Source organism: Zootoca vivipara, chromosome 4 (assembly GCF_965207765.1).
Source record: "Zootoca vivipara chromosome 4, rZooViv2.hap1.1, whole genome shotgun sequence".
Taxonomy (NCBI): domain Eukaryota; kingdom Metazoa; phylum Chordata; class Lepidosauria; order Squamata; family Lacertidae; genus Zootoca; species Zootoca vivipara.
Window position 1 is genome coordinate 85,162,882 of NC_142587.1, and position 27,713 is coordinate 85,190,594.

General features: G+C 43.0%; 1 protein-coding gene across 1 annotated transcript; it reads left to right on the top strand.

Moving 5' to 3' along the window:
• Window positions 1–5,637: 5,637 nt before the first annotated feature.
• On the top strand, window positions 5,638–18,914 carry LOC118084935 (stromelysin-1). The gene is made up of 10 exons (XM_035115080.3): window positions 5,638–5,879; window positions 6,234–6,478; window positions 7,993–8,141; window positions 8,901–9,020; window positions 11,463–11,624; window positions 12,778–12,925; window positions 13,909–14,042; window positions 15,898–16,057; window positions 16,474–16,577; window positions 18,455–18,914. Exons 1-10 carry the CDS (start codon window positions 5,772–5,774, stop codon window positions 18,556–18,558), a joined length of 1,434 nt encoding a protein of 477 aa, XP_034970971.1. The 5' UTR covers window positions 5,638–5,771; the 3' UTR covers window positions 18,559–18,914.
• The last annotated feature ends 8,799 nt before the right edge of the window (window positions 18,915–27,713 follow it).

The following is a 27,713-nucleotide window of genomic DNA, read 5'->3' on the forward strand; positions in this document are numbered from 1 at the left end:
CTCAGATGGATTAGATGTGAAAAATTATAGACCAATCTCATTATTGAACAATGATTATAAGCTTTTTGCAGATATAATGGCAAGGAGATTGAAAGAGATTCTAAATGAAATAATACATAAGGATCAAGCAGGATTTCTCCCTGGTCGACAGCTAAAAGACAATGTTAGACATATTATAGATATAATAGAATATCTGGAGACCAGGATAGATAAACCTGCAGTATTAATGTTTATAGATGCAGAAAAAGCTTTTGATAATATTTCTTGGCAGTTTATGAAGAAGAACCTGGAATCGATGGGAGTGGGAGGATCCTTCCTGAATGGAATTGAAGTGATATATTCTGAGCAAAGAGTGAAATTGATAATAAATAATGTCTTAACAGAATATTTTGAAATCACGAAAGGTACTAGACAAGGATGCCCATTATCACCATTACTGTTCATCACGGTCCTGGAGGTATTATTGAACAGATTAAGAGAAGTCTCAACGATTAAAGGAGTTAAAGTAGGTGCAAAAGAGTTTAAATTGAAGGCCTTTGTGGACGATTTAGTTTTAACTTTGGAAAATCCCAATGAAAGTATTGCAGAAGCTATAGAAGAGATGGAGAAATTTGGACAGTTGGCGGGATTCAAGTTAAATAAACAAAAAACGAAAATGGTGGTTAAGAATATGAAGATGGAGGAACAGGAGGAATTACAACAGAAGCATGGAATCGTAGTGGCGAAAAAGTACAATATTTGGGAATATGGATGACAGCAAAAAACATCAATCTATTTAATGACAATTATGAACTAGTTTGGAAGGATTTAGAAATATGGAATAGAATGAAGTTGTCGTTCCTTGGAAGAATAGCAGCAATTAAGATGAATGTACTACCCAAGATGTTATTCCTATTTCAACCGATACCTATAATAAAGGGAACAGGACAATTCAGAGAATGGCAAAAAGTTTTGCTTAGATTTGTCTGGCAGGGGAAGAAACCAAGAATAAAATATTTGGTGGATAGAAAAGAAAGAGGTGGATTCTCCATACCAGACCTAAGGATATATTATGAGGCGTCCTGTCTCTGTTGGTTAAGAGAATGGATAACACTGGGAAATACAGATTTATTAGATCTGGAAGGCTACGACAACAGATTCGGATGGCATGCATATCTTTGGTATGATTTTAAAAAAGAGTTCATAAAGGTTTTACAAATCATGTGATAAGAAGGTCTTTATATGAGGTGTGGGAAAGAAACAAGTCGCTGTTAGAAACAAAGACCCCATGGTGGATTTCACCAGTGGAGGTGCTGACGGTCAAAAAAATAAATATGGAGGGGAGGAGGGCCACTTACGAGGAGATATTGATGAAATCAGAAAAGGGATGGAAGTTGAAACCTTACGACGAAATTAAAGAAGTTCTGACTGGATGGTTGCAATATCACCAAGTAAATGATGTGTTTATAAATGATTAAAAAATAGGTTTTGAAGATAAAAGGTCCAAATTTCAAATAGAATTGTTGGAAGGCAGAATAAAATTGTTGTCAAAAATGTATGATTTGTTGTTAGAATGGTATACGAAAGATGAATTGACAAAAGATGTGATGATAAAATGGGCAAAAGATTTTGGGTATAATATTGAATATGATGCGTGGTTGAAATTGTGGAACCAAACATTGAAGTTTACTGCATGTACTGCCCTGAAAGAGAATGTTTTGAAGATGATGTATAGATGGTATTTAACACCAGTAAAATTTGCTAAGATGTATAGAATGAGTAGTAAATCATGCTGGAAATGTAAAGAGAAGGATGGTGAATTTTATCATATGTGGTGGACATGCGAAAAAATTAAAAGATTTTGGGAAATGAAATATAATGAACTGAAAAAGATTTCTAAATACACCTTTCCCAAAAAAACGGAGGCTTTTTTATTAGGACTTATAGAAGAGGAGATTGTAAAAGGAGACAAAGTACTATTTATGTATGCGACAACCACGGCTAGGACTTTGTTAGCCCAAAAATGGAAAACTCAGGAGTTACTGACGATTGAAGAGTGGCAGACGAAAATGATGGACTATGGGGAACTAGCAAGGCTGACTAGCAGGATCCGAAACCAGGGAGAGGCAAGGTTCCAAAAGGACTGGAGTAAATTTGATAAATCCTACGAAATGATTTTAAGTAGATGGAGTAAAGGAACTGCGAGACAGGAGTGGATAAGAAAACCGAATGAGGGGAGGGAGGGAAGTCAAAGCTCGGCAGAGCACAGGGAATTTGAGATAGCTGAATAGATGTTAAAAGGAGAAAATTTTGTGTTTATTATGTGTTGTTGTTGAATGTTTTGTTACTGTTTAATGTGTTTATTTGAAAATTTAATAAATTGTCCTTTTTTTTAAAAAAAGAACATTATTCCTGATGTTAAGTCCGCATCTTCTTTCTTGTAACTTGAAGCCATTGGTTCGAGTCCTACCCTCCAGAGCAGGAGAAAACAAGCTTGCTTTCTCTTCCGTGTGACAGCCCTTGAGATATTTGAAGATGGCTATCGGGGTGCCAACTTGAATAAAATATTGGTGGGGGGGAAGGACAGGTAAGTCCCACCCCACATAATCAATCACATGATATACAGTGCATGCACACCATTTGAATGGCAATGCCCTGGCCTCCTCAATTTGTTTATTGGTGGGGCAAAGAAAGACCCCTTCGCCCCTAGGAATTGTCTCCTATGATGGCTATCAAAGTCTTCTCTTTTGCAGACTAAACATACCCAGCTCATTCCACTGTTCCTCAAGTCTTTAGGGGGGAGAAATAGACTTGAATTTCTTTAGTTACTTTAAGGATTTTCAGGGAGCAGCACCCATCTTCCAAGGCGCTGTTGAACGTGGTGAGATACTGTGCTTCAGTACTTATTCCCGTTGTCTTAGTAAGGTACCTCTCTCTGTACCTTTCTTTACATGACTACCGGCAGATTAAGATTGCCAGCTTCTGAAGGGGTGTGTGTGAGCAAGAGTCAAGGCTGTGTTTTCCAGTCCTCCACACCTTGCAAACTGCCTCACCTGCTCCTTCGCCGACTCCCTCCTTGACACCACAGGTGTGCCAGGAAGAGGCGTGAGGGGATTTTTGGCCCTATCCGAGCCTCCTGAGCAGTCAGAACGGGGTTCCTCTGAGTCAGTTCCTTACTGCATGAAGAGGCCTGTGTTTACACGCTACCATCTGTGAAATCCTGCAGACGGCCACAACTATGCTGACTGTAAACTGCGAGGCTCCCTGTGTGTATTTGTGTGTGCCTCTTAATGAGTATGTTGTCATCTTTAGGTGATCTTTTCATGTACGAAATGGATGTGTAGAGTGTGGCCACGCACTCCCGGTGTCCTGTTGGAGTGATGCTTGAAAGGCTTGCCAATTGTTCCTTTTCTGTTGGGGAGTAAATTACATTTGATAAGCTTCAGCTTGTACCCTTCCAGACAAAAACAAAGGGCGAGATCCAGGGCTTTTTTTTTCAGCCGGAACTCAGTTCTGGCACCTCTCAAGTGGGCACCATTGCTATCCTAAAAGAACAAGGTGAGTTCCAGCAACTCTTTTTCTAGGAAAATAGCACCGGCGAGATCCAATGTCAAGCGAGTGCCTAAATCAAGAGAGTTGGCATTGCTGTGCAAACTACTTTCATTGCGCCAGCAGTGGCACAAGAGGAAGTAGCGGAAGAGTACAAAACAGTACAGATGTTTTCACTGGTCCAAGCTGTCCAATGGATTTGGCTGTTGCGCCACACTAGGAGCAGGACTCCAGCTAGTATGATGGCTGTTGCATTAGTGGACTGTCCCAATTGGTTCTCAATTATTTCACAAGGTAAAAGCACACAGAGAGACACAGACACACCTCACAAGGGGGCCTAATTTGACCCAAGGCTCAGCTCTAGAATGCAGGAAGTATTTTTGTTTTTAAGTCTTCATCTGAACATGTGCAGAGCGCATGCCCTTCCCCATTTTCTCATCTTCATGAATTTGGCATTAAGGGGCTTCTAGCTGGATCCGAGTCCTTAAACTTTTCTTTTTACCGATTCATCTTTGCTACACAATCTTTCTACAGTGATGTGTGGAAGGACATGAGTAGGGAGACTAGCTGGGAATCACGGACTGCTGCTATGCTCGTGTCCTGCTTGTCGGCTTCCCACAGGCATCTGGTTAGCCACTGTGAGAACAAGATGCTGGACTAGAGGGAGGTTTGACCTGATTCAGCTCAGCTCTTTCATGGGTTCTTATCTCCTAGTCGGAAGTTTCTATACTGCCTGTGTCTGGAATTAGTCAGATCCTCTCCTGACACTCTTTACAAAGTGCAACCGTGGGTGTTGCCAAAGCCTTTTCAACCTTGGGATGGGCACATTCAGGTTACTGGATTGCTGGACATGAGGCTCTCCTTGAAAGTTCTCCAGAAACAGTCTGAGGGCAAAGTACACCATAACATATTCCACAGAATGAGTTCATGGAAAGCAGCCAAAATGATCAACGGGTTGGAGCAGCACTCTTATCAGGAAATATTTGTGGCTTTTTAGTTTAGAGAAAAAGTAAGTAATGGGGGACATGGTATGGGTGAATAAAATTATGCAAAAGATTAAAGTGTGTGTGTGCAGGACCGGCGCGTCCATTAAGGCGAACTAGGCAGTTGCCTAGGGTGCCAAAATGGAGGGGGTGCTGGCCAGCCTGCCGGGGGGGGGGGGAGGAAGCCTGCTCTTGCAAGAGGCGGTGGTGGGATGAGTGCCCCGAAAGGAGCGCTTTCGGGGCGCTGATCCTGTCGCGACCTCTCGCAGGGGCGGGCGAATGTGTCTCCCTTCTCCCTGGCTCACTGTGAGGCGGTGGGAGGGAAAGCGGCCCAGACGGAGCCCTCCCTTGCCGCTCGCCCCAAAGCAATATAATTATAATGGGATATAATTGTAACAACATCAATAAGTCAATTGGAATTCAGTCCCATTGAAACCCATGTGAAAAGTGAGTCATGATGTATGCTGAGGTCCATTAATTTCAATGGGAAAAAGATATTTACAGCTTCCACATAATGCAACTGATTTAGCCTGACCTCTCCCCACCAACCTACTCTGTTACTTACTGGTAAAAGGGGGGGGGGTTGAAGGAGGAATTGGCTCATTTACAAAGCATGCCTAAAGTTTTTTGCCTTCTTCAGGTCAACCAGGTGTCTTATAGTGGTAAACGGCAAATGCTGTTCTTTTACCGGAAAATGGTAAACAAAGCCACATATTTGGCCTTCAGATCCATGGGCCAGTGTCAAAATTACTCTAACCATCTCTGCTTGTTTCCTAAGAAGATTGTCTAAAATTTCCAAAACCTGCTGCAACGGAAAGGCCTGTGTTATTTATTTCAGCATATCTTATATTTACAAATTAATGTTTTATTCAATTATTCATACAATTGCTCTAATGATTTCTAATTTATATACAGTGGTACCTCAGGTTACAGACGCTTCAGGTTACAGACTATTCCCCTTCCTTTTGGTGAAAAAGTCCCACTTGACGAATCTCACCCACCTTCATAGTAATTGCCAAATCAGGGTTTTCACACTTGGCAGCTCCTGCTGTGTGTCACACTGCTAAAAGGAGCATTTTCTGTGTTTGGCTAGTCAACGGATGTTATAATGTTGTGAGTCATGCTTCTGTTGATTTTATAGAGCAAACACGAAGTATATATAGAGGTCAATTGGAAGCACACAGGCAGATCCATTGACAGAGAGACCGAAGTGTTCTAAGGCTGGGACTCCAAGTCTGGGACGCAGAAGCAAAAGAGACAATGAAGAGCTTCCTACTGGCGATTGCGCTCTATGGAGCACTTTCCTGTGCTTTGCCCTTAACCCAGGAAGCTGATCAAGTTGCAGAAGCGGACCTGAATTTTGCCAAGGTAACGGTAACAGATGAGAAACAGAATTCTGCTGGTAGATTGACTAGCAAAAAAGTAGACAGTTACTAAATGCCTTGTGCAAAGTGGTATTCAATGTGATGCTTATAGTCTGGGGAAATGTAGATTCAGTCCTCTCCTCCTTCTCAGGGCTGCTGGATGGGTTAATTCTTCATGCAGTCCTACATAAAAACACCTTGGAGCAACTCCCATTCTGCTGAGGATGCATGCAATAGGTGAATGACCTCCTTCGTTGCGAACGAAGGCAGAAAGTATGAATGGCTAATTTTAAAATGCGAATGAATATGTGTGAAAATAATTCTATAAGCCATCAAATATATCTTTTCTTCCAATCAGAAATACATAGAAAACTACTATCCTGATTCCACATCGACGCCTGTCATAAGAAGCAAAGGAAGTGACGATATTCCTGCTGACAAAATACGGCTAATGCAGGAACGCTTTGGGCTGAAAGTGACAGGCAGGTTGGATTCAAACACTTTGGCTTTAATGAGGAAGCCCAGGTGTGGGGTTCCTGATGTAGCAGAATACAGCACCTTTCCCGGAGATCCAACATGGAAGAAAAGAAAACTGACATATAGGTAAGGCTTCAGTACACTTAATTGATTTTAAGATGCCATTGGAAGATGCTAGGAATGTTGGCATTCCTCAGTAAGAACAGAAATGGTCTTTCCTTAAAGTTGTATAGTAATAATAATAATAATAATAATAATTTATTATTTATACCCCGCCCATCTGGCCGGGTTCCCCCAGCCACCATGATTGATCTTCCTGCATAATTAAGAGTTAAAGGTAAAGGGACCCATAGCTGCCAAGTTATCCCTTTTTTTAAGGGATTTTCCCTTATGCTGAATAGGCTTCCTCGCGAGAAAAGGGAAAACTTGGCAGCTATGAAGGGACCCCTGACCATTAGGTCCAGTCGTGACCGACTCTGGGGTTGCGGTACTCATCTCGCATTATTGGCCAAGGGAGCCAGCGTATAGCTTCCGGGTCATGTGGCCAGCATGACAAAGCCGCTTATGGTGAACCAGAGCAGCGCACGGAAATGCCGTTTACTTTCCCGCCGGAGCAGCACCTATTTATCTACTTGCACTTTGACGTGCTTTCGAACTGCTAGGTTGGCAGGAGCTGGGACTGAGCAACGGAAGCTCACCCTGTCGCGGGGATTCAAACTGCCGACCTTCTGATTGGCAAGCCCTAGGCTCTGTGGTTTAATTAAGAGTCAGGGCACAATTAATTACAGTTGTTCCTTGGTTCTCAAACACCTTGGTACTCAAATGCCTTGGTTCTCAAATGCCAAAAACCTGGAAGTAAGTGTTCCGGTTTTCAAACACTTTTCGGAAGTTGAATGTCCGATGCGGCTTTCGGCTATTTTTTCTGGGGCACCTGCTCCAATCAGAAGCTGTGCCTTGGTTTTCGAACATTTTGGAAGTCAAATGGACTTCCAGAATGGATTACATTTGGCGCTTTTGTTTTTGCTACTTACTTTGCATTTTTATTTTTGAGGCTTTTTCGGTTAATTTGTTTTTGTGGAACCTAGTTCAGCTACAGATTGATTGATTGTGTGACTGTGGAAATAGATAAAATCCCCCCATCCAAACAATGACTATCCTCAGTGCAGGTAAGAATTTTTTTTTTTTTATTTTAATCATCTACAATACTGTCTTGTTTATTTTATAGTACAGTACATTGATTATTGCTTTCATTTTATGGATCAATGGTCTCACTAGATAGTAAAATTCATGTTAAATTGCTGTTTTAGGGGTTGTTTTTAAAAGTCTGGAACGGATTAATCCGTTTTGCATTACTTTCCATGGGGAAGCGAGCCTTGGTTTTGGAACGCTGTGGTTTTGGAATGGACTTCCAGAACGGATTAAGTTTGAGAACCAAGGTACCACTGTAATTCATCGTTTGCAAGAAGCCTAAAAGCCTGCTCATCATTGCATCGCTTTGATGCACCTAGAAATACAAGGAGCATGGATTTTGTGTCAGATGTGCTGAGATGTAGAAAGATGTCTCTTTTTCACCAGGGACTTCGAAAGCTGTGTGGTGCCATTTCTTTCATAACGTACATTTTCTTTACAATGTTTCACAGTGTTCTGAATTACACGCCAGACATGGACCGCGCTGATGTGGATGTTGCAATCGAGAGAGCTTGGAAAGTGTGGAGCGATGTGACCCCCCTGACCTTCACCAGGGTTTATGGGGAACCTGCAGATATTGAGATCTCTTTTGCTGCTAGATGTAAGTAAATCACACACAAATAGATATAGGTAGTTTACCCAGGTTCCTGGCCAGGCGATTTATATACATCAGGCACGTCCAACAGGTAGATCGTGATCTACCGGTAGATCACTGGATGTCTGCAGTAGATCACTGGTAGATCATTGGCTCCCCCCAAAGAAGGTGAACAACTGCGGCTCCCCTAAAAAAGCTCAACATTTTACCTCCTCCCTGAAAAAACTCAACAACTTTGAGCCGAACCCCAAAAAAGGGGGTAGATCACTGCCAGTTTTTAACAGTGAGTAGATTGCAGTTTCTTGGGAGTTGGCCACCCCTGCTATAAAGCAGGCATGTCCAACAGGTAGATCATGATCTACTAATAGATCACTGGACGTCTGTGGTAGATCACTGGCTCCCCCCCAAAGAAGCTCAGCAACTTTGGCTCCCCTAAAAAAAGCTCTACATCTTTGCCCTGAAGCCCCCCAAACAGGGCTTTCCTTCCTTAAAAAAAAAAGCTCAACTTTGACCTGAACCCCCTAAATCATGGATGGCTTTCCTTCCTAAAAAAAGCTCAACAACCTCGACCAATTTTTACATGAACCCCCCCCCCCCCAAATACAGGGCTTTCTTTCCTAAAAAAAAAAAAGCTCAACAACTTTGACCTGAACCCCCCAAAAGGGGGTAGATCACTGCCAGTTTTTAACTCTGTGAGTAGATCGCAGTCTCTTCAGAGTTGGCCACCCCTGATATACATGTTCTTTGATTTATCTATTTTTAAAGCTCATGGTGACTATATCCCATTCGATGGACCAGGTGGGCAATTGGCTCATGCATTTTCACCTGCTTTCGGTGGAAATGCCCATTTCGATGAGGATGAATCCTGGGTGCGGGATTTAACAGGTGAGTTATTTACTTTTGTCTTAATATTTTCAGCTGTACACTTGCTTGCAATGTGTGACTCTTAGTTACATATGCTGCAAAGTAGTGAGACACGGATACCATTCTAATCCTGGGGTATAAAAATGCTTACCATTATTTTTCCGTGTATAAGATGCCCCCATGTATAAGACAACCCCTATTTTTTAAACCCAAAATTAAGAAATTAAGTTGCTTAGCTTTGGGGGGGGGGAGCTCACTTCCGCCAATCGCTCACCCGCCTGCCCCCCACTGCCGATCGCTTGCCACAGCCACTGCCAATCTCACACTTTGCCACAGCCACCAATTGTCTGCCTGCTCACCGCCACCAACAGCCCACCCACCCACTTGCCACAGTCGCCAATCGCCTGGTCACCTCGCCAGAGCAGCCAATCACCTGCCCAATTGCCGCAGCCAATCAGCTTGTTGCTGCCATTAATCGCATGTTCCCCCTCTGCATTCACTATCTGTGTATAAGACGACACCCAATTTTTGCCTAGTTTATTTTATTTTATTTTTAGCAAACAGCATTGTCTCATACACGGAAAAATACGGTATGTTTTTAGGGGCCTTCCTCTATGTTTCTGACACACAAAAGCAACCTGTCTTCAGACGGCCAAACTATGGAGTTCACTGCTACAAAATGCCGCAATGACCCCCAGTGTGGGTGGCTTTAAAGGGGATTAGACAAATTCATGGGAGATAAGCCTATCAGATGGAAGGAGCATCTCCACCCCCATCATTCTGCCCGGACACTGAGGTCCAGCATCGAGGGCCTTCTGGCAGTTCCCTCATTGCGAGAAGCCAAGTTGCAGGGAACCAGGCAGAGGGCCTTCTCGGTAGTGGCGCCCGCCCTGTGGAACGCCCTCCCATCAGATGTCAAAGAGAAAAACAGCTACCAGATTTTTAGAAGACATCTGAAGGAAGCCCTGTTTAGGGAGGCTTTTAATCTTTAATCAATTATTTTATTCTTCTGTTGGAAGCCGCCCAGAGTGGCTAGGGAAACCCAGCCAGATGGACGGGGTATAAATAAAAAAAAAATATTATTATTATTATTTATTATTATTATTATTAATCAGTGGCTTCTAGTGCATCCCAACTTCATGACTCTAATAGCAGTTGCTAGGAACTGCAAGTGGAAAAGGCATTGTTTCTCTCAGATCATGTCTGTGGGCTTCCCAGAGGCTTCTGGAGGCTAGTTCATTAGGATAAATGGAGTGCTGCCTCCTTTGGGGCCAACATTCCTTCCTTTTGACTTGCAACCATTTGACAGGTGGCCCTGCCTTTCAGCTTCCCGCTCCTTAATCTCAGTGTCCTTGCAGAACTCAGCAGGGAGGTGGATGGGACAACCCTGGAATTAGTGAGCTCTGACTGTCATTGGCTCTGGCTGCGTCTGCTATTTGCAGGGCCGTCTTAAGCCCATCCAGTGCCCTGGCACTAGGTCCCTCCAGCGCCCCCCTCCAGAGCCTCTCCAAGGGCCCGGGAGTGCCAAGCGGACCGTGGCAGCAGTGGGAGGTCACCTCCGAGGACTCCGCGCTGCGCCTCCTTCTCGTTTCCCCAGCGCTGGGTTCCGTTCAGTTGAGCTTCGCCACCAGTGCGTGCACCGCGGGACCAGCAAGAGCTGCTTGGGTGCTGTGCGCACGCTGGTGACGAAGCTCGACTGAGCGGAACCCAGCGCTGGGGAAACGGGAAGGAGGCACAGCACGGAGTCCTTGGAGAAGGAGCGCAGTCCTGGCCAGATCGCCGGAACCCTGCGCTCACTTGGCGCCCTTCCAGTGCCCTCCAGCGCCCGGCGCCATGGTTCTCCGCACTACTAGCCTCTATGGCTAGGACGGGCCTGGCTATTTGCCCTTCTGACTCCCACTTCACCAGTCCCAATGAGTGACAGTCACCACTGCCACTGTGAGCACAGCATGTGACTTGAGATGGGTCTTGGGTAGGGCTCTTCTCATGTTCATGGCATTTATTCCTTCGAAAACCATGTCTGATAGGAGCTTTTGCTTCAGTAGCCTGATCTGTAAGGATGGAGAAATGTATTCTGGTCCATGTCACTTAAAGATTTGTTCACTCATGGGGCTGTTCTATCCAATATTTCTATTCTTCTTTAAAAAAAATTAAAGCTACCAAAAAATTTCAATTTATATATACAGTTAAATGCATACTTTTGAATAGATTCCCCCCTAAATATATGTTGTGGAACATATTACCTCTCAATAAAACACAATTTAAAATGCAAAAAGGCATCACATTAGAAACACAAAATCTGCTGGCTAGATACATTCTGCCGGAAGGGGTTGAACTGGGTCATTGCCTAGTGGAATTTGCCAAAATCAAATCCCTAAAGTCCCCCGGGTGATATATGATTTTTCACTTTCTTATACCCAGCTGAGCTTCACAAGCACTCACAATCTTCCTGTTTTCTTTTAGGAGTCAACCTTTTCCTTGTTGCTGCTCATGAGTTTGGCCACTCACTGGGTCTCAGGCATTCTGGGGTTTGGGGGGCTCTGATGTTTCCAACTTATCAAGCTATGGACCCGCAAAACTTCAGGCTTCACCCAGATGACATTGAAGGCATCCAGTCCCTCTATGGTAAGTACAGACTCCCAGATGATTGTGTGGGTTTATTCCATGCAAGAAGAGTCCTGGCCTGGACCCTTAGCTTAAGGACATTCCCAGAAGGGATATTGCCCATCACTTCCTCCTGCCTGCTGTTCCAGCAAAAGAAACTCTGGAGAGTGGCCTTCTGAACAGTATGGTGTGGAGAGACTGTGGAAGACAGTGGCAGGAAACTTGACTTCCATGAAGTTCCTTAAAGTAACTTAGAGCCTGAAGGCAATTCCTCTTCCTTCCCCCCCGCCCCCCCCAGCAACCCCTACATGCTTTTTCTCATTATTGTTATTTTTTAGGAAAGCCCTTTAAACCTCAAGAGAGGCTTTTCAGGGGCACCGGTGGCTGGACAAGAGAAGGGATTGGGAACTTTCCTTCTGTGAATTTCCTTAGTTTAGGATTTGAAATATACTCAGAGTCCTGTAGTGACTTCATGCTCTTTATTGCAGCTTGTAAAACAGTGAATGAAATGCCCCCCAACCCCAGGCTTTTATATACATTATTTACACAATGAGTCCCATCTGATTGGCTGATTCTGCTTCTCTCCTGGGGCCTGATTGGTCTTTTCCTGCAGGCCAATCAGTTGTTGCATTCTACGATCCTACCAGCCTAATAGGCTGTTTGACTTCTTCCTGGAGCCTGATTGGTCTTCTCCTGCAAGCCAATCAGTTGTTGCATTCTATGATCCTACTTGCCTATTGTTCTAGGATCCAAGCTTAGTATATACAGTGGTACCTCTACTTACGAATAACTCTACTTATGAATTTTTCTACTTACGAATGGAGCTCCGTCTGCCATCTTGGATGCGGTTTAGATAGGATTTTTTATACTTACGAAGTTTTAGATAGGGTTGCTTCTACTTATGAATTTTTTCTCCCAATGCATTCCTGTGGGATTCGACTTACAATTTTTTTTCGACTTACAAATGTGTGTTCGGAACCCATTTAATTCGTAAGTAGAGGTACCACTGTAACAGGATTCTAGTTCAGCTCACTTCTTGATGTGAATTGGCAGAGCCAACCTGTTATTTCATCCGTTATTGGGTTTGACCATCATCCAATGAAGCCCCTTGCTCTGAGCTGCAGCTTGCAAATCTTGCTTGTCCTTCAGTTCTTCTCTTTAACCCCTTTTCAAGGACCCCCTGAAGGTGGTGATGGTGATGACAGTTCGTCAGGAAACCCAGAGGCACCAACAGAGGCACCATCCACAGACTTGTGTGACCCTCGCCTGGCTTTTGATGCTGTTTGCTCTCTCCGAGGGGAAACCATGTTCTTTAAAGACAAGTAAGTTACATCCAAAGCACTAACAAGTTTCATTTCTAAGTCAAAGTCATGCCCAACCCCTCCAGCTGCATTTCAACCCAAAGCACTGGAAGGTGATATCTGGGTGTTCCCTTTCATTTTGTTGGACTTTATTGCTGCTTCAGATGGGTTTAATTGTTGACCTCTCAGCTTGGTTTGCCATTCCTCTCTGGAAGGGACCTTGCCTTCTTTCCATCTCCGGTCTACTAGCATCCGGGCGGCTGTTGTTCTGTACATAAAAAGTCTATGCCGAAATGGCAAAACGGACTGGAAAACTCAGAAACCAAGAGGATAAAAACTTTATGAAAGAATGGGGGTGGGGGAATTATAAGTTATCTAGGAGACCACTCTAAGAAGATGGAAACAATGGCAGGATTATTATTATTTTCACTTGTAGTGTAACAATTACAATGGATAATATGGATTGATATAACACTTAGAGTTTGCAAGAATATGCAGTTTAAAATGTTTAACATGGGACCCCCATGGGGGGCGGGGTTCTGCGATTCGGAATAATCTCTGTTTATGGATATATATTTGAATTTTTTTAAATATATAACTTTGTATTTGTAAAATCAAATAAGAATAATTTCAAAAAATGATAAAATAAAATAAAAAAATTGTTGACCTGTCAGTAGCCCAGTGAATTTTACATATTTGTAGAGCTTGCTACAAATATGTGTAATAAGCAGAGAAAACCACCTTATACAGAGACAGACCATTGGGTGACCTAGTTCAGTATTGTCTACACTGCTGAGTAAAACCTTTCCTGGGTTTGAGACTAGGCACCTCTCCCAGACCTACCTGGTGATGGGCAGGGATTGGATCTGGGAACTCCTGCATGCTAAACTGGTGATCTACCACTGAGGTTCCTGAGGGGGTTGGACTAGATGACCCTCGGGATCCCTTCCAACGCTGCAATTCTATGATTCTGTGTTTCTAAAGATTCACATTGTCTCCCCCAGCTTTTTCTGGAGAAAGAATCCCCAGAGAAGAGATGTTGAAAAAGTTCCTATTTCTGCCTTCTGGACAGCTTTGAGCAAGGGCATAGACGCTGCGTATGAAGTTAAGGCTGATGACACAGTGTTTCTCTTCAAAGGTAAATGTTCCGAGTCCCTTGTGAGTGTGGCTGAATGGCAAGTAAAGAAGCTAAGAAGGAGTTGAGTGGAGGGTGTCATGTTGTTAAGCAGAAATACTGTAGCTGTGTTAGAGGCTACAGAAAGTTAGTTACCAAATCCTAAGCTACAAAGTGTGGCTGTTAGAATGCCGTACAGTCATACCTCTGTTTAAGTACGCCTCGGTTTGAGTATTTTCAGTTTAAGTACTCTGCAGACCCATCTGGAATGGATTAATCCACTTTCCATTACTTTCAATGGGAAAGTTCGCTTCAGGTTAAGGACGATTCAGGTTAAGTACAGACTTCCGGAACCAATTACGCTCATACTTCGGGTTAAGTATGCTTCAGTTTGAGTACTCCGTGGACCCGTCTGGAACAGATTAATCCACTTTCCATTACTTTCAATGGGAAAGTTCGCTTCAGGTTAAGGACGATTCAGGTTAAGTACAGACTTCCGGAACCAATTACGCTCATACTTCGGGTTAAGTATGCTTCAGTTTGAGTACTCCGTGGACCCGTCTGGAACAGATTAATCCACTTTCCATTACTTTCAATGGGAAAGTTCGCTTCAGGTTAAGTACGCTTCAGTTTAAGTACTCCACAGACCGTCTGGAACGGATTAAGCCACTTTCCATTACTTTCAATGAGAAAGTTCGCTTCAGGTTAAGTACGCTTCAGGTTAAGTACAGACCTCTGGGACCAATTATGTTTGTAAACTGAGGTACCACTGTATTAAGACCTTGGGAGGCTGGGTTTGAAGTCCTAACTCAGTCCTAACCTATCTTACAGGACTGCTGTCAAGTTTTAAAACTCTTTGAAGGAAAAAGTGGGATATAAACACAATAATATATAAATAAAATAAATTCTGGGCTGCTGTTAGTGGAACTACTATGCGTATCTTAGGATATCAGTCTAATAATAATAATAATAATAATAATAATTTTATTTTTTGTACTGCACCCATCTGACTGGGTCTCCTCAGCCACTTTATTTGTTTACTCAAAACCATGTCAATGCCATTTTTGACATACCCATCATGAGGTTTTAAAGCAACGTTACCTCAATATGACCTCAATATGTAACTTGCAAAATAAATAGATGAGCAGCCAGCATTAGGCAAAAAGAGACGTATTATTATACTCAAGTGGTATCAATATCCTGGAAAGGCCTAAGGAAATCAATACGTTTCTACCAAGGTACACAAGTACCACCTGTATTGGTGCCTGCCTTGATTCAGAGGGAGGCTCTTTCTCATGTAAGCCAAGAAAGGCTAGTAGAATGCTCCGTCCCATGAGCCTAGGGCCCTACAGGATTTAACCTCCTTCCGCCGGGCCTGTAAGACAGAGCTATTCTGCCTGGCCTTTAATTTGAACTCAGCCTGATCTTTTCTTTCCCTTCTCTTCCCCCCCTCCCCGCTTTTATGAAGATTACCCGCTCTGGGACCCCACAGCTAATTCTCCCCTGGCCTCCTTGCTGGCCCAAGTAGGTCTAATTTAGCCAGCTAGCCCTGGTGACTATCTAATGTTTATTGGATGGATTTTCCCCAAATTGATTCTTGAACTTGAATTTTATTGTTATTCATGCTTTTATACTGTATTTTATGCTGCTTTTATGTTGTTTTACATTAAGTGTTTTAAATTTGTTGTTAGTCGCCCTGATCCCAGTTTTTTGACCCGGGAAGGGCGGGGTATAAATAAAAATTTAGTATTATTATTTATTACAGATCGCAGGGTGCTCCACAACATACGGGAATCCTGGGCTCTCTCATTCAGATTTGTTCCATCTTCATGCAAAGTTCTCTCAATCATTTTCTTTCTTTCTGTCTTTTGCTTAACAGGACACAAGTATTGGGCCACCAAGGGAAATATTATACAGGGAGGCTTCCCCAAGAATATTCACAGCCTGGGCCTCCCGAAAAGTGTTAAGAGCATTGATGCAGCTGCTCATGACAGCATCTCAAAGAAGACCTATTTCTTCTCTGGAAACAGTTACTGGAGGTAAGGGGAACTTACCTAGCTCACATGGAGCAATCCAGAAAGTTCATTGAGAAGCAATTTAATTCAGAAACGAGGAACTGGTAGTCCTCAAGATGCCATTGGACTCCAAAACCCATCAACTCCAGCAAAAATTGCTAATGGGCAGGGATTGTTGAGAGCTGTAGTCTCGGTGACATCTGGAGGACCAACCCTCCTTTGCAACTGAAATGCAAATAATGTATCTCATGGTTTTTGCTGCTTTGCCACCCATCCCAGAACCAATGGAAGACACCATTGTTTAAAAAACACCAGTGAAGGAAAGTCCTTTCATAATGCTCCCCACGTTACATATGTAGGTTCACATATAAGGAGTTTTCAATGTAGCTGTTTCTGCTGGTGCAAAGAGCAATGAATTCTCAACCCATTCATTTCTTTAGATATGATGAAGCCCAGAAGTCCATGGAAAAAGGCTACCCAAGAAAGATATCAGCTGACTTCCATCAGGTTGGCTCCAAAGTGGATGCTGCTTTTCTGAATCATGGTGAGCAGATGACCATCATCATGGCGCTAGCCTATTAAACAATATTTTCTTCAGTGTAATGGTGAGATGATAGGAGGACTTGACCACATCTGTGAACTTGGCAAGTTGCTCAATGACCTGAGCATCTCAGGACTGCTCCCTTGGCCATGGTCCATGTCAGGATCTAAAAAGCAGGTCTTAGCTCAGAGCCAGGTTGGTAGCTGAGTAGCAAAGTTCCCAGGTTCAATCCCTAGTGTCTCCTATTCGGCCTGGAAAAACCTCCTGTCTGAGACTGTTTTCTTGCCCACAAAGATAATTTTCAAAGTAACAAGAAAGAAATAGAAGGGGGGGAAACATTCTTTTTTTGAGACCAGTTCACAGACCCCCCTGAAGCCCATCCGTTGCCCCCCTTGGGGTCCACAATGCACAGGTTGAGAACCCCTGTCATAGAGGACTCTGTGCAGACTACAGCATTTGCTTCGCAGGAATGCTAGTGCAACTGAGTGTGAAAGTTCCCCAGAGGCAGAAAGTTTCCCCAGAGGCAGTACATTTCCGAGCACAATTCAAAGGGTTGGTGCTGACCTTTAAAGGCCTCGGCCCAGTATACCTGAAGGAGTGTCTCTACTCCCATCATTCTGCCCAGACACTGAGGTCCAGCTCCGAGGGCCTTCTGACGGTTCCCTTACTGTGAGAAGTGAAGCTACAGGGAACCAGGCAGAGGGCCTTATCGGTAGTGGCGCCTGTCCTGTGGAACGCCCTCCCGTCAGATGTCAAGGAAATAAACAACTATCTGACTTTTAGAAGACATCTGAAGGCAGCCCTGTTTAGGGAAGTTTTTAATGACTGATATTTTAATGTATTTTTTAATCTTTTATTGGAAGCCGCCCATGGGGAAACCCAGCCGGATGGGTGGGGTATAAATAATAAATTATTATAAAATTATTATTATTATTATTATTATTATTTTGAAAAACAACTGATCAGGCACTGACTCCACGCAGCAGATCTGGACCCTCTTGGTCCTACAATTGGAAGCTTTGTTGTTGTTTAGCTGTTTAGTCGTGTCCGACTCTTCGTCACCCCATGGACCAGAGCACGCCAGGCACTCCTGTCTTCCACTGCCTCCCGCAGTTTGGTCAAACTCATGTTCGTAGCTTTGAGAACACTGTCCAACCATCTCGTCCTCTGTCGTCCCCTTCTCCTTGTGCCCTCCATCTTTCCCAACACCAGGCTCTTTTCCAGGGAGTCTTCTCTTCTCATGAGGTGGCCAAAGTATTCGAGCCTCAGCTTCAGGATCTGTCCTTCCATTGAGCACTCAGGGCTGATTTCCTTAAGAATGAACAGGTTTGATCTTCTTGCAGTCCATGGGACTCTCAAGAGTCTCCTCCAGCACCATAATTCAAAAGCATCAATTCTTCGGCGATCAGCCTTCTTTATGGTCCAGCTCTCACTTCCATACATCACTACTGGGAAAACCATAGCTTTAACTATACGGACCTTTGTCGGCAATTGGAAGCTACTTTCCTGTTTATTTCTTCGTCAATGGATACCCACATAACCAACAGCAGAAAGCCACTGAGAATATTGCTGCTGAGTATGGTCCCAAAGGGAGGTATTTTCAAGCTTAGGGGAATCTCAAGGTTTGTAGAAGTACAAAGGAATTGTTGGAGGAGGATGCAGAACAGCCCAAGACTGACATAGGAAAGAAGGAGAAAAGTCAATTGTCAGAGGGAGGTTGGGTCGGAATGGAGCGTTGTGGTGGAGGAGAGCGGTCGGGAAGCATGTCTTACTGGGAAAGTGTGTAGGCTCATTCTACACTGATGTGTTTTGTAGGACTTTGAGAATTTCCATCATCCATTAGATCCACAGGTTTTACTCTCCCTCATTTTTCTTTTCAGGACATTTCTATTTATTCATTGGCTCAGAGCAATATGAGTTTGACAGCAGAACCAAAAGATTTATCGGCATCAAGAAGAGCAACAGCTGGTTTGGGTGCCAATGACACGGGACAAAGAGTGATGCAACCTAGAAGAAGGGAATCTCTTGACATTGTGTTTGTTGGCTTGTCCTGTGGTTCCATGAGCCACGGAACAAGCAGCATTTTGAATAAGGAGCTTCTAAAATGGAATTCCCCTCTGTTTTTAACTTACAATAGATCTTTTTTTAAAAAAAGAATATTCCTGTTTCTATCTTTGTCTTTTATTTCAAAGTTCATTTTACTGTTCGTAAACTGTTTTTATTTAAAATCAAGCAGTATATAACTTTTGTTACATAAATTAATAAAAATTTATTATAAATTATTGCAGCAAACAATATGTATGTTGTATGCTACTTTGTAATAAAGTGAATTTTTTATTATTATTGTTGTTGTTGCTATATGATTATTATTGTTATCGTTTATCGTGGTTCATCACGAGGTCTTAGGGCAAATTAGGTAAAGGTAAAGGTAAAGGGACCCCTGACCATTAGGTCCAGTCGTGAGCGACTCTGGGGTTGCGCGCTCATCTTGCATTATTGGCCGAGGGAGCCGGCGTATAGCTTCCAGGTCATGTGGCCAGCATGACAAAGCCAATTCTGGCGAACCAGAGCAGCACACGGAAACGCTGTTTACCTTCCCGCTGTAGCGGTTCCTATTTATCTACTTGCATTTTGACGTGCTTTCGAACTGCTAGGTTGGCAGGAGCTGGGACCGAGCAACGGGAGCTCACCCCGTCACAGGGATTCGAACCGCTGACCTTCTGATCAGCAAGCCCTAGGCTCTGTGGTTTAACCCACAGCACCACCTGGGTCCCTTTAGAGCAACTTACAATTATTTAAAAATACAATTTGAAAATCAGTTAAAATGATTTCATTTGTGAGAATAGGGTGGATTCTAAAATATGTGTCCCAGGTGTAAAAGGTCAGGGGAAGGTGGGTCTTCAGCATATGACAAAACTACATAATGAAGGTCCTCATATTAGCTTGACTGCGTGACTTCTCCTTCCCTGTAGGGTCATGGATGAGCTTTTCCTGAATCATCACTATATTTTTGCTAAAAGAGGAAACTTTCTTTTTAAGAAAAAAAAGAAAATGTCTTTAACTTAAAGAAGTAACCCATGAGACCATACCATTTATGGATGTATGAAATATATTACACAGAACAGCCCATAGACTGTACAAACAGCTACCAGTTACACATATTTTTTACATTGGAGAAAAGGTGTTTTTCAGAATAAAATTTCATTAATTTCATTTCAAGCATATGCTCTACCACTGAGCTATAAGAAACTAGAAAGAATGAATTAAAACTACGTCAACTTTCTAAGCAGCTCGTTAGGCTTGTTTAGAGAATAATATTTTAGCAAGGGCCAACAAGAGGTGCTTGCTTGATCTCACTAGGCAAGGAGTTTCAAGGTGTAGTCACTGCAACACTAAAAAATAAAGCTCTAACAATGCAGAAGAGGTATTATTTTGCACCTGTATTTTACTTTGCATCAAACATTGGTCATTTTGTCCGTCCACAAAAAGCTAAAATTTACAGTGGAAAATATTCTTTTGAACTATATACCTATTGTACGGAAGTTAACAACAGGACAATGAAAATGGATTCTACACATTCTAATGGTAGACAGGATACTGATATTGATGAATTGGAAGAATAAAGATATGATCCCCATTAATAAATGGATTGACCATATGATAACATGCACACCTTATGAATGGACAGCTTACAGAAATAGACTTTGCTTGGATAAATATGACAAAATTTCAAATGAGTTTATAAAAAATGCAGCAGGCTATCAATATTTACAAGTGTATTAGTATAATAATATGAAATTTATATGAGAATGAATGGGTTTAGGGTATTTTTTTGTATTTTGTACATCGTTTCTTTCTGCACATTTTGTGCCTTTTAATTGTTCTTTTCTTTCTTTGCATGACTTCATTTCTTTAGAATCAAAACCTTTTGAATAAAATACAAATGGCAAAACAAGAACATTGGTCATTGGGTTGCCTCAAGGCATAACCGAGTTCCCTGAGTTCTCCTGAACTACAGGAAGCTGCATTGTACATTAGAGTGCATTGACGTGCTAGCTTAATGGATATGTTAAAAACAAGTTATGTAAATATATATAATGATTATTTTTTTTGCTGTGTTTACTGTATAAAGATTTAGAAGTGCACCTAGTCCTTCACAGCAGTGGAAAACTGAGGAGACATCTTTCTAAAGCTGTTTGGTACTTGGCAACTATGGGATTGGTTATTGGTGTGAGGGCAGGGGCTTAATCCTTCAAATTTGGTTCCCCGATAAGCTGTTTGGTAAGCTGTAGTGCCTTCCACACTAAACATGCTTTTTATTGGTCTTAATTTTATTGGTCCTGTTCATACCCACACCTGCATTAGGGTTACAGGAGGTAGACCCTTTTCTGTCATGACAGGGACTCACCTGTGCTGAGGGCCTGAAGAGCCTTGCCTGCTTCCTTCCATCTGGGCTGAGAGGACTCCGTTTTTGTTTTTTAAATTGCTTTTATTTTTTTATCTATCATTTTAAATTGCAATTGATATTAATGCTGTATTCTTAGTTTCAGATATTATGATTTATGTGAATGTTTGTTTTCCATTTGGTTGTGAACTTTTTGGTGTGTTTTATTTATTGCTTATGACTTTTGTTAACGTTGGTAATTATGTAAATCTTGTCATGTTGTACTGTAAGCCACCTTGAGCATTGTTTTAACTATGGAAAGGCAGCATACAAATAAAATGATGGTGATGATGGTGATTACAGGATCAACACTTGACTAAAAGCCAATGCAGAATTTAAAATATAAGTCACTTTGAGATATTTTGCAGTAAGTGCCAAATAAATGCTAATGTTAATAATAATAATAATAATAATAATAATAATAATAATAATAATAATGTTTTGACCAGGCATAGGCAAACTCGGCCCTCCAGATGTTTTGGGACTACAACTCCCATCATCCCTAGCTAACAGGACCAGTGGTCAGGGATGTTGGAAATTGTAGTCTCAAAACATTTGGAGGGCCGAGTTTGCCTATGCCTGGTTTTGACATTAGGGCAAGGATGTAAAATCACTGGAAGACCCAGATGTCTGAGCTATGGCTCCTTTGTTATCACATTGACCTATAATTGTTATTGTGACATCACCAATTAGAGATGACCACGTGGATGGAAAATTCACCCCTTTGTGGGGTGTGATTGGGCTAGATGGAGCATGAGACCTCACACCATTTCCTACAGGCTAAAACCTGTTCCTTGAGGACGGCAAGTCATGTTCACAGAGGGGTCACATGCCCCTTCTTCAGAGAGGCCACAATATCCACCCACATGACCGCGTCTGGTTGGAAAAGGGACTCACAGAGCCAATCCCAGGTTGGCAGAGGAATTCTGACTCTGGCACATGGGTTCAGGGGTTCAGGGGTGGGCTTTCTGGTGTCACAAGGGCCATGAATCACCCTTTAAGGTTGATGTTCCAGCAGTTGGACATAAATTATCCCATCTCTGCTATTCAGGTTCTATCTCTTCTTCATCTTCTTCTGTGCAAATATTATTTATATGCTATACACAATCTCTTGTCATTTCTTCCCCTCACCTTTTTTGTTGTTGTTGTTGTTGGCAAAATTAAATTACAAATAAATTCCAGTGGTGCAAGTCATTAACACCTTGTTGGATGATATTCCTGTTTTAAATGAGAAAAATGGCTGTTCCATGTCTTGAACCATAAACCTTCCGTCTTTATCCCAAGATCAGTTACTTAGTCATAGAAGATATAGGTATACATCCTAAGGGCAATTGTATTGCAAAATACAAGGAACCAGGTATGAAGCCAATGGTCTCCAGCCCTGCAGTTTATCTTCGCGTTAATTAAATCTGATATCCTTGACACACTTTAAAAAATCAAACCGATGAGTCATGTGCTAACATTTCAGTCTGTTGTGGTGGCGTACTTGAGTACTTGAGACTTCGAAGGAATAATTTGTAATCAAAAGCTGCCTCCCGGAAAAGTCTGCTGAAAACCATAGTGAAATAGCCTTTTGTAAACCACAAATTTCCTCTTTGTCTCATGAGAAATGATGGGAACATACCAATGGGGAGATAATCCGATTCAATTTGTTTCTGACACTTGGAAGAAACAATTTTGTCACCAAGAGCAAAACACTTTCTAAATAAAATCTCTTACTTTATTTAAATAGTTATATGACACCGTTTTCCAACAAGGTCAAGACGGGGGTAACAGCATATAGTGAAAATGAAATAGTAAAAGAAGAAGAAGAAGAAGAAGAAGAAGAAGAAGAAGAAGAAGAAGAAGAAGAAGAAGAAGAAGAAGAAGAAGAAGAAGAAGAGTTTGGATTTGATATCCCACATTATCACTACCCGAAGGAGGTGAGTGGGGCTGAGAGACTTCAGAGAAGTGTGACTAGCCCAAGGTCACCCAGCAGCTGCATGTGGAGGAGCGGAGACACGAACCCGGTTCCCCAGATTAGGAGTCTACCGCTCTTAACCACTACACCACACTGGCAGAAACCATTTTTTAAAAGTAACCTTAGCAGTTAAAGCATATTCAAAAAGAGAGCAAACATTTAGGACTTGAAAGGGTTCCTAACATGGAAGCTTGTTGCCATCTTCTGGAAGGCCATTTGAGAAATCCAGTGAATATACCCTCTTCCTAGTACTAAATAGCCATATTTCTTAGGACATTGGGACCCAGAAAACATAGCTGCCAAGTTCTCCCTTTTTTTAAGGGAAATTCCCTTATGCTGAATAGGATTCCTCGTGAGAAAAGGGAAAACTTGGCAGCTATTCCAGAAAAGGATCTCAGTAGGACAGGTGCATTCAGAAAAAGGTGATGTCCTTGTGATATCCTATTAAAATGGGTTTGAGGGTCTTTACCAGCCCCTTGAATTGAGCCTGGAAACAAAAACGAGTTTAATGGTGTAGAATCATAAAGCAAGTTCTTCATAGGTATGTTGTGTGTGTGTGTGTGTGTGTGTGTGTGTGTGTTTCTTTGTGTGCGTTGGGCAGTGCAGTCCTGTGCATGTTTACCTGCCGGATCAACCCAAAGGTCCTGTGTGAGTGCCTGGAGGCGGTTGGAGGATGGATGGCGGCTAACAGATTGAGCTTGAATCCTGACAAGACAGAAGTACTGTTCGTGGGGGACAGGAGGCAGGCAGGGTGGAGGATTCCCTGGTTCTGAATGTGGTAACTGTGCCCCTGAAGGACCAGGTGCACAGCCTGGGAGTCATTTTGGACTCACAGCTGTCCATGGAGGCACAGGTCAATTCTGTGTCCAGGGCAGCTGTCTATCAGCTCCATCTGGTACGCAGGCTGAGACCCTACCTGCCTGCAGACTGTTTAGCAAGAGTGGTGCATGCTCCAGTTATCACCCGCTTGGACTACTGCAATGCGCTCTACGTGGGGCTACCCTTGAAGGTGACTCGGAAACTACAACTAATCCAGAATGCGGCAGCTGGACTGGTGACTGGGAGCGGCCGCCGAGACCACATAACACCGGTCTTGAAAGATCTACATTGGCTCCCAGTACGTTTCCGAGCACAATTCAAAGTGTTGGTGCTGACCTTTAAAGCCCTAAATGGCCTCGGTCCAGTATACCTGAAGGAGCATCTCCACCTCCATCATTCTGCCCGGACACTGAGGTCCAGCACCGAGGGCCTTCTGGCGGTTCCCTTGTTGCGAGAAGCCAAGTTGCAGAGAACTAGGCAGAGGGCCTTCTCGGTAGTGGCGCCTGCCCTGTGGAACGCCCTCCCAACAGATGTCAAAGAGGAAAACAACTACCAGACTTTTAGAAGACATCTGAAGGCCGCCCTGTTCAGGGAGGCTTTTAGTGTTTAATAGATTATTGTGTTTTATTTTTCTGTTGGAAGCCGCCCAGAGTGGCTGGGGAAACCCAGCCAGATGGGCGGGGTATAAATAATATATTATTATTATTATTATTATTATTATTATTATTATTATTATTATTATCATCATCATCATCTCATGTAACCTTGTTTTCCACAGTGGTCAACCAGCTGCTTCCCAACCCACATAAAGGAAAGAGCCTTCTTCTCTTGCCATTCCATAGACAATGGTGACGAGAAAGAAGGCCTTCTTGGTGGTGTCCCACCCCCAAACCTTTGGAATACTTTGGAAGCTTCTCTAGCTGTAACAATGGGCAAATTTTGTCAATATCCATTTCTCTCTCTCTCATTCTTCCCGCATCTTCAGTTCAACACAGCAAATGGTGCTTTTAAAAAAGTTTTTTAACTTTTTAGGTTTTAAGTTTGAATTTCAGTTCAATACAGTATAGGAACATAAGAAGAGCCTACTGGATCAGGCCAATGGGCTTTTTAGTCCAGCATCCTATTCTCACAGTGGCCAACCAGATGCCCGTGGCAATGTCATCCTTTAAAGGCGCAACACAAACGCTTCCATATTTTTTTTAAAAAAAGAAACAGTTTAAAAATATTTCCAGTATAGGTGCAGACTGGGATAAAGATCTCCACTTAAAGGTCTTGGTGACTCCAGCGGGCGCCAACAAGGAACAGAGACAGTACCTGTAAATATTGATCCTGCAAATATGTGGATTTTTTTTTAAAAAAACTGTAGTGATTGCAAGCTGCTTTGTGGAGGGATTTTCAATAAAATAAAATCAACAAAGGCAAGGATGAGGGAAAACAATTTACGTCAAGTTCACTGTAAATACACCAGGTATTATTAATGGTGCAAAGCAGAGTATGGAGGAGGGGAGAGGTGGGGAGCAGATATCAGAGAATTTCCCAAACAGATTGAAGAAAAAAATTAAACAGGGTTGCCTTGCAAGCAATAAAGAAAACATACAGAAACTTGGTACAGTGTTGTGTTGTGGTTACAGTGTCAGACTTGGAGCTGGAAGACCAGGGTTCAAATCCCCACTCAGACATGAAGCTCGCTGGGTGACACTGGGCCAGTCGCTGCCTCTCAGCCTAAACTACCTCACAGGGTTGTGGGGATTAAATGAGGAGGAGGAGAATCACGTAGGCCACCTTGAGTTCCTTGGAGAAAAAGATAGGATATAAATGGATTAAGTAAAAAAAATAAGCAATTAACTTGGAGGGAAAAACAAACCCATGGCACATTTTGTATGGTACATTTATATCCCACTGGTCTTCCATGACTGGAAGTCTCCTTCTTTGGAGGTCTTTAAGCAGAGGCTTGACAGCCATATGTCAGGAATGCTTTGATAGTGTTTCCTGCTTGGCAGGGGGTTGGACCGAATGGCCCTTGTGGTCTCTTCCAACTCTATGATTCTATGATTCTATGACTGAGTCCCAGTTGGGCTCTTATACAGGCACTGAGCAAACCCAAGCCAGCTTGGCTTGTGCAAGCAACACGAGCACTTCTGCCATGCTCCAGAGGGTAGTATTCAAGTTACCAGAAAGGAGATTCTGACTAAACATCAGGAAGTAAGAGCTGTTTGACATTGGAGGTTTTTGAAGCAGAGGTGGGGTGGTCTTCTGTCCTGGATGCTTTAGTTCAGATTCCTGCATTGCAGGGGGTTGGACTAGAGGACCCTCAGGGTCCCTAGCTTCTGCCAACTTAGCAGTTCGAAAGCAGGAGTGCAAGTAGATAAACAGGTACCACTGCAGCGGGAGGGTAAACGGCATTTCCGTGCGCTCTGACACTCAGTATGGCTAACCTGATCGAAAACACCCACCCACCCCACTCAAACATGAAAACAAAGATCACCACAGCCATTCATAAAACAAACAACCACAGCCTAGGCCAACCCCAACCTCTCTCACCACCAAAGGAACACAAGTGAATAGCAGAGAACCTGCGCAAGCGACCCTGACACAAAACCCCCACACATATTAAGTAAAATGGAAACATCGCCACCCGACACCACCCCCGCTCACCTTTCCCCCCCCTCCGCCTCTTTCCCCCTTTTCTTCCTAAAGTCTCAAAAAATGAAACTGACCTGTAAAAAAAATGTTACTTGGAAAAAAAGAGAGACATTGCACATACTTTTGTAAACCAAGATAATCTTTAATAAAAATACATTTTTTAAAAAACCAAAAACACGGAGCCAGTAGTAGCTTAGTCATTCTGGCCACATGACCCGGAAAGCTGTCTGTGGACAAACGGCAGCTCCCTTGGCCTGAAAAGTGAGATGAGCGCTGCACCCCATAGTCACCTTTGACTGGACTTAACCGCCCAGATTCTTTTGAATTATGGTGCTGGAGGAGACTCTTGAGAGTCCCATGGACTGCAAGAAGATCAAACCTATCCATTCTGAAGGAAATCAGCCCTGAGTGCTCCCTGGAAGGACAGATCGTGAAGCTGAGGCTCCAATACTTTGGCCACCTCATGAGAAGAGAAGACTCCCTGGAAAAGACCCTGATGTTGGGAAAGATTGAGGGCACAAGGAGAAGGGGACGACAGAGGACGAGATGGTTGGACAGTGACAGTGTTCTCGAAGCTACAAACATGAGTCTGACCAAACTGCGGGAGGCAGCGGAAGACAGGAGTGCCTGGCATGCTCTGGTCCATGGGGTCACGAAGAGTCGGACACAACTAAACGACTAAACAACAACAGCAACAACCGCCCAGGGGTCCTTCACCTTTACCTTTTTACCAGGGTCCCTTCCAAGTCTACAATTCTATGATTCCACATCATTGACAAAGCACACAGTATGCCTTTACTGTGGAGGCTGGCTCATTCAAGAGAACAGGACACAGCCGCCACCAACCTCGATTTGCCCACAGCAAGTCCCCAACTACTTATCTTCTTACTTGCATCCAGCAAGTGGTGACTCTGCCTGTCATTGGCTCTGGCTCCACCTGCTGCCGCCTTCTCTGCTTTACATCCTATCCGTCCCAATGGGTACCAGCCATAGCTATATGCTAAAACTAATACTGTAATAATAAACATTTAAAAATCCAACCGGTGCCATCAAAGTTCTGAACACATATTTAATTTTTACTGCAGCAGTTTGACAGATGTTGCTTGATGTTGCTCATCCAAACTCATTATCTGGAAGAACAGCTTGTGCCAGTCGAATCAATGTTTAATTTATTGTTGGGTAGGTGGGTTGAATCAGAGAACATCAAAAGGTGTTATAGGAAGCTCGTGCCATGGAACAGGTCCCTGCTTGCTAGTAACTGTTAGGCATACCC